The sequence below is a fragment of the Mustela erminea genome, chromosome 2, assembly GCF_009829155.1.
Source record: "Mustela erminea isolate mMusErm1 chromosome 2, mMusErm1.Pri, whole genome shotgun sequence".
In the NCBI taxonomy this organism is placed as follows: Eukaryota; Metazoa; Chordata; class Mammalia; order Carnivora; family Mustelidae; genus Mustela; species Mustela erminea.
In genome coordinates this window covers 156,894,067-156,900,066 of record NC_045615.1, presented here as the reverse complement: position 1 = coordinate 156,900,066, position 6,000 = coordinate 156,894,067, and the positions used below count along the sequence as shown (strand labels likewise).

General features: G+C 40.8%; 1 protein-coding gene across 1 annotated transcript in view; it reads left to right on the top strand.

Annotated features, from left to right (window-relative positions):
• Window positions 1–455: 455 nt before the first annotated feature.
• RASSF6 (Ras association domain family member 6) overlaps window positions 456–6,000 on the top strand; it is a 53,322-nt gene continuing 47,777 nt past the window's right edge. The window contains exon 1 of the mRNA XM_032334563.1: window positions 456–531. Coding sequence (XP_032190454.1) covers window positions 467–531 — 65 coding nt within the window. The 5' untranslated portion in view covers window positions 456–466. The remainder of the gene's footprint in view (window positions 532–6,000) is intronic.

The window sequence follows — 6,000 nt, the reverse complement described above, 5'->3', positions numbered from 1 at the left end:
AGTGCAAAGTGGATGTAGTGTGAGTTGGAGGAGAAGGAGTGAAGGATGGTATAAAAATCAACTTGGATAACTGCTGTATTAGAAAAAAGGCATCATGGTCACATTCTGTTGGATTTCTCTGTTTTGTACACAATTACAATAGTAAAAGGTAGCAGAACTTAGGATGGGGGAATGATTATTGCTTGTTTCATTTGGAAAGGATTCTCCATTCATTCGAAGAGTGTGTTTAACACTCTTTTTTAACTCTAACTTTTTAAGCACTCTTTTTAAACTCTAATTTTAAAATTTTAAACAAAATTTTGAGGCCCCCACCTCCTAAAATCTACCAGAACCCTGGGTTTCCTTCTATCGCTGAAGTTTGAAAGCATGTGTGCTTTTAAGTCTCCTCTCTCCTGTGGAAGAGAAGACTGAATGGAGTCTGTGTCCATGTTGAAGATTGTAGCTCCTCGAGGGCAGAGACCGTCTGATGCACCTTTACTGTCACCATGCCTACTACCTCTGTCTGGCACACAGCAATTTTTCAATGACTGAGTAAGTTGAATTCTCTCCACTGGCCATTGCAGTGCTGAAAAACAGTCTATATTTAAGACCAGAAACTTTCTCTTAGAGAGGAAACATGCTTAGAAATAGAAATTATTTTTATCACTTCTCAGTATTACTTTTCGTTGTTCAAGTTGTAAAAGCAGTTGTGTGACTTTGATCCCCATCATTAGGACAAATCATAGTCCAATTCAAAAGTTACCCTTCAGGGGCACCTGGGTGGCTCAGCGGATTAAGCCTCTGCCTTCAGCCCAGGTCATGATCCTGGGGTCCTCAGATCAAGCCCCGCATCGGGCTCTCTGCTTAGTGGGGAGCCTGCTTCCCCCTCTCTCTCTGCCTGCCTCTCTGCCTGCTTGTAATCTCTGTCTGTCAAATAAATAAATAAAATCTTTTTAAAAAAAGTTACCCTTCAGCCCTACAATGTAACAACAGAAGGTGAACTTCTCTCAAAACTCATCAACGAAGAGATGTTTTTAAATGACCTATACATCTATAACAGCATTGCTTTAATGAAAGTTTTGGAGGAATTTTAAGAAGGAATTTCTCCACCCTTATCTTGTTTTTCTCAGCAAAGCAAAATTTTACTTTTTTTAAATCGAAGTTCTAAAGTCTTTGTTTTCATAGGAAACATATTATATTTTACATGTTCCTAAATCTAAATACAAAATGATCATTTACTCCTCAAATTCAAGATCAACATCAGGATTTTTCTTAAAGAATTAATGTTACAATCATTGTAATTTACTAAGATCTTGAAAATAAAAATTCCCAATTATAAAATATATTTATTTTAACCTTCACATGTTGGAAAAGTAACATATCATGTTGCATTATGAACGGCTGGCTTCCTTAAGAAGGTGACCCAATTAGGTTTTTATTGGGAGTTCCCCTCAGTGTTTAGAGTTACTCTACTTCTTTTTTTTTCCTTCACTTAGCACCTAGCATAGGCCCCAAGTACAGCTTCAGATACAAAGTGAGGTGTATGGCCGTGCAACAAAGTGATAGCATTTTGGGTCACACAGTGTTAGAATCAGGCAATTTCTTGTTCTCCATGTATTTTCTTCAAGTTACGTCTCTAAATGCTTTTCAGGGGTGGTTTAGTGGTCTGTGCAAATGACCTAACCTAATGATAACCCACATCTTTTTGTCTCCTCATTTTTTTTTTTTAAGATTTTATTTATTTATTTGAGAGAGAGAGAGAGAGCACAAGCAGGGGGAGGGGCAGAAGGAGAGAGAACCAAAACCCCTCTCAGCAGGGAGCCTGATGTGGCGCTTGATCTCACGTGGGCCTCCATCCCCGGACTCCAGATCATGACCTGATCTAAGGGCAGATGCCTGACTAACTGAGACATGCAGGCATCCCTTTTTGTCTCCTTCTTCTCTGTTCTATTGCTATGGGCCATCCCTGCAGCAGAATTGTGGTAGAAACGCATTCCAAGTATTTCTCTTGATTTCCAATGAATGAGATATTGGTATGCATGCATGTTTGTGTGTGTCTTACAAAAACACACAAGCGCCATTCTTCAGCTTGTGCTCTGAAACATACCACCTCGAAACTTAGTGGCTTAACACAACCACCACTGACATAGCTCATAGTTCTGTGGGTTGGCAATGTGGGCTGGGCTCCGCCAGAAAGAGTTCCTGCTGTTTCCAGCTGGACTCATTGGTGAGACTGTAGTCAGCTGCAGATGAGTTTAGCGGCTCTGCCTTTAGGCTGTCGGCTAGAGTAATGGAGCAACTGGGCCAAGGTTCTCTCATCATCCCACCAGCTAGCCCAGTCTTGTTCATATGGTGGTTCCAGGCTTGAAGAGCAATGAAGGTGAAGCCTCGGAGCCGACCCCTGGGGCTTGATTTTCAAGCCTCCATTTTTGTCACTTGGAACTGACCCATTGACCAAAGCAAGGCACATGTCCAAACCCAGAACCAGCATACAGAAAGTCCTTTCAAACAATATGGGGAGGCATGAACAAACAGCCCTTCCTGCAGTCAGTCTATAACTCTCAAGAAAACCCTAAAGAAATGCATTAACCAAGAAAAATATCTCTTTTTAGGGGCCTTTCTCCCCTAAACTTGAAGTCAGTTGCTAACATGGATGAAGCTGGCTGGCCTAGGAGGAGTTGCCCATGACAATGGTTGATGGTGAAATTCCTAGATATCATTCTACAGTGAGAAGCTAATTATACTATTACAAGGCTAGAATAATGAAGAAAATTCTGGGAAAAAAGCCTGCTGATCAGATGGCACTGCCAGATATCAAGCTGTACTAGAAACCTATTAATAATGGGAAACTAATGTCTGTTAGTCATAGTGGAACACAATAATGTCTGTTAGGTCACAGTGGAACACAATATAAATTCTAGAATCATGTTAAAAAATATATATGCCCTTAGTACTTGATAAAAGCATCTCCTCAAGTCAGGACAAAAGTAGATTCACATTTATTTACTCACCACACATTTACGAAGCCGCCATCATGTGTTTCTGAACCGGTGTGTCTTCAACCTCTGACATGGGTCTAGCATTGTTCTAGGCACAGAAGACAGAGCAGTGAACCTAGCAGTCAAGCTCCCTGTTTCCTTAGAGCTAAGGGTTTAAAGAGAAGCGAGGTAAAATAAAGTCACCCAAAACAAGAAATACACATTCAATAACACATGAAACAGTAAAGTGCATTCAGATAGCGATAATTGCCATTAGGACAATAGAATAGGAGATTGTGTTAGAGAAAGATTGGTGGCCTCATTTGGAGGGGATGGCCGTGGAAGGTCTCTCTGAAGTGATTACATTTAAGAAAAACCAGAAAAATGAGAAGAAACCAGCTGCGACGGACGAGAGCAGAGCTTTCTTGGCAAGATAATCAGAAGAACAAAGGAAATGAGGCAGGAAACAGCTTGGTCTGTTCCAGGAACAGAAAATTAAGCCCTAGGGACACCTGGGTGGTTTAGTCAGTTGAGCAACTGACTCTCGATATCTGCTCAGGTCATGATCCCGGGGTCCTAGGATTGAGCCTTGCACTGGGCTCTGTGCTCTGTGTGGAGTCTGCTTGAGACTTTTTCTCTCCCTTTGCCCCTCCCCCTCCCTCTTCTTTTTCTCTTAAAGAAAAACATCAAGCCAGAGCCACAAGTGCAGAGTCCGTACCATGGAAGCAGAGAATCGATCAAGTCCAAGAGATAGGGAAGAAGTGGGCTATGGAGGCCTCTGGGGCCATGGGAAGAAGGTCAGGTTTAGACTTTATCCAGATTTGGGCACAACTGGCAGAAAGGTTTTCAACAAAGGAAATCAGAGGTGGTACTGTGACTTGATTTTTGTCTGGAGAAGATTATGCCGGTTGCAGGTGGAGAATGGACATAGTGAGACAAGATCATCAATAATATATGTATTTAAAATAGGATATGATGTTTTTATTACCTTTCAAACTGATAAATTAAAAAAGAAGAAGAATCCAGGAGTTATCCCAGGAGTATAAAAGTGACACCTTTTTGAGAGAACTTCTTTAAAAATGCACATTGCAATTTCATTTTTTGAACTCTATCTAAAAGGCATTCTTGTAGTTCTATGCAGCTATATATAAGCATTTTCTGAAGTCTTATTTACAGTACCACAAATTTCTCACAATAGGAAACTGATTAAACAATACTTTATATGGTATGATACAGTACAACTAATTAAAATCATTGCAGGAAAAAACTGACTGATATATGGTCAAGTGTTCATAATATGTTTTATGTGATAAAAGCAAGTTATCAAACATTAAGGCAAAGGTAAGAGTATTTTGGTAAATAGCTGTAGAGAAACTATGCCAATGAAGGCATTCACCAAATTGTTTATAGTAATACTACTTAAGGGCTGGGATTGTCGGTGAATTATTCTTCTGCATGTCTGTGTTTTTCAAAACTAACATGTTGCACATATGTAATTAGGTTTTTTTCATATTATGATTTAAAAAATCATATATTTATAAAAGGGTAAGTACTCAAAAATAAAAAGAGTCCCTGGGCCTCTAACTAAAGCTAACCAACTGGAAAGCAGAAGTCAGAACAAAGGCTTCAAGGATGCTTGTGATAAAAAGTGCAAAACAAAGTTGTCCTGGTGCTGATAACAAGCACATGATCCGCAGAGAGAGGAGACTGTGGAGACCGAGCGTAAACTTAAACAAAGTTCTGGAACCTGGGGGCCACGGACACTGCAGGTCCCGTTAGTCATCATTCAAAGGTCAGTCCACGCAGCAGGGGGTCCTGGGGCCAGCTAATCATGTGAACACCCACAAGTAATCCCAAATTACACTGTCCTCATATATGAGGTTGTAGAAACTTTGATGGTGACCTAAGAAGCCCATTGGTTCGACTCTGCTCCGTTTATTAAAATAACCTTGAAACGTGATAAAGCCAGTCGGTCCTCATCTTCATGCACAAGTCAAATAGATAAACTCTCTGACCTCCTGAACATACAGAATACTTAAAACACCGTATTGATCAAACAAGTAACCTGCAAATCTAAACTAATGCTCAGTCTATGACTTTGACATTTGACTCAAAAGACACCAGAAAGCAATTCTGCCTACCGTACTCGTTGTTGAAATTATACTGAATTTCATTTGAGGGCTTAAGGGTTTTTTTGGTTGTTGTTGTTTTTTTTTTTAACTTTTTATTTCTTTATTTAACAGAGGAAGAAATTACAAGTAGGCAGAGAAGCAGGCAGAGAGAGAGGGGGAAGCAGGCTCCCTGCTGAGCAGAGAGCCTGATTCAGGACTTCATCCCAGGACCCTGGGATCATGACCTAAGCCAAAGGCAGATTAACCCACTGAGCCATCCAGGCATGGGGGCTTATGGTTTATACTTGTAAAAAAAAAAACTTACTTTTTTTGAATTGTCAATAGTTTATATGGGAAACAGACATATGAACAATGATACTAAAAAGTGTGTTTAAGTGTGTGTGTGTGCGCGCACGTGCGTGCACTTACGCAAACAAAAGCACTTTGTATGCCCAGAACATCTGTCATTTGAGGGTCTCTAAGTCTTCGGAGCCCTTTTTGAAACTGGAGGTATTGAGCAAAAGCGAAGTCCCCAAATTCAATTCAGTCAGCTAACGACTAAATTGTTTTGTAATTCCTCTTTTGTACTTCAGTGCAATCGTTTTCAAACTTGATGTCCACTGGATTCTTCCTTGGAGCTTACAAAAAAATACAGGTGCCTGCAGCCCCCCCACACCTCCTAGATCAGGGTCTCTTGTGTGCTGAGGCCCGAGGTATGCAGGTTCAGCAAAGTCCCATAGAGGTTCTGGGGTGCCTTGAGGAGCAAGAACCACTGCTCTGGGTGAAAAGGTGCTGGCTGGGCGAGGAGGCGGCGGTAGGACAAAGGAAAGAACGTCTAAGATATTTCTAATTCAAAGAGCACGTTTTAGGCAAGACATGTGAATAGTGCCTATTCATTCATTCCTAGGTAGTGCCCCTTCCTACAGACTACT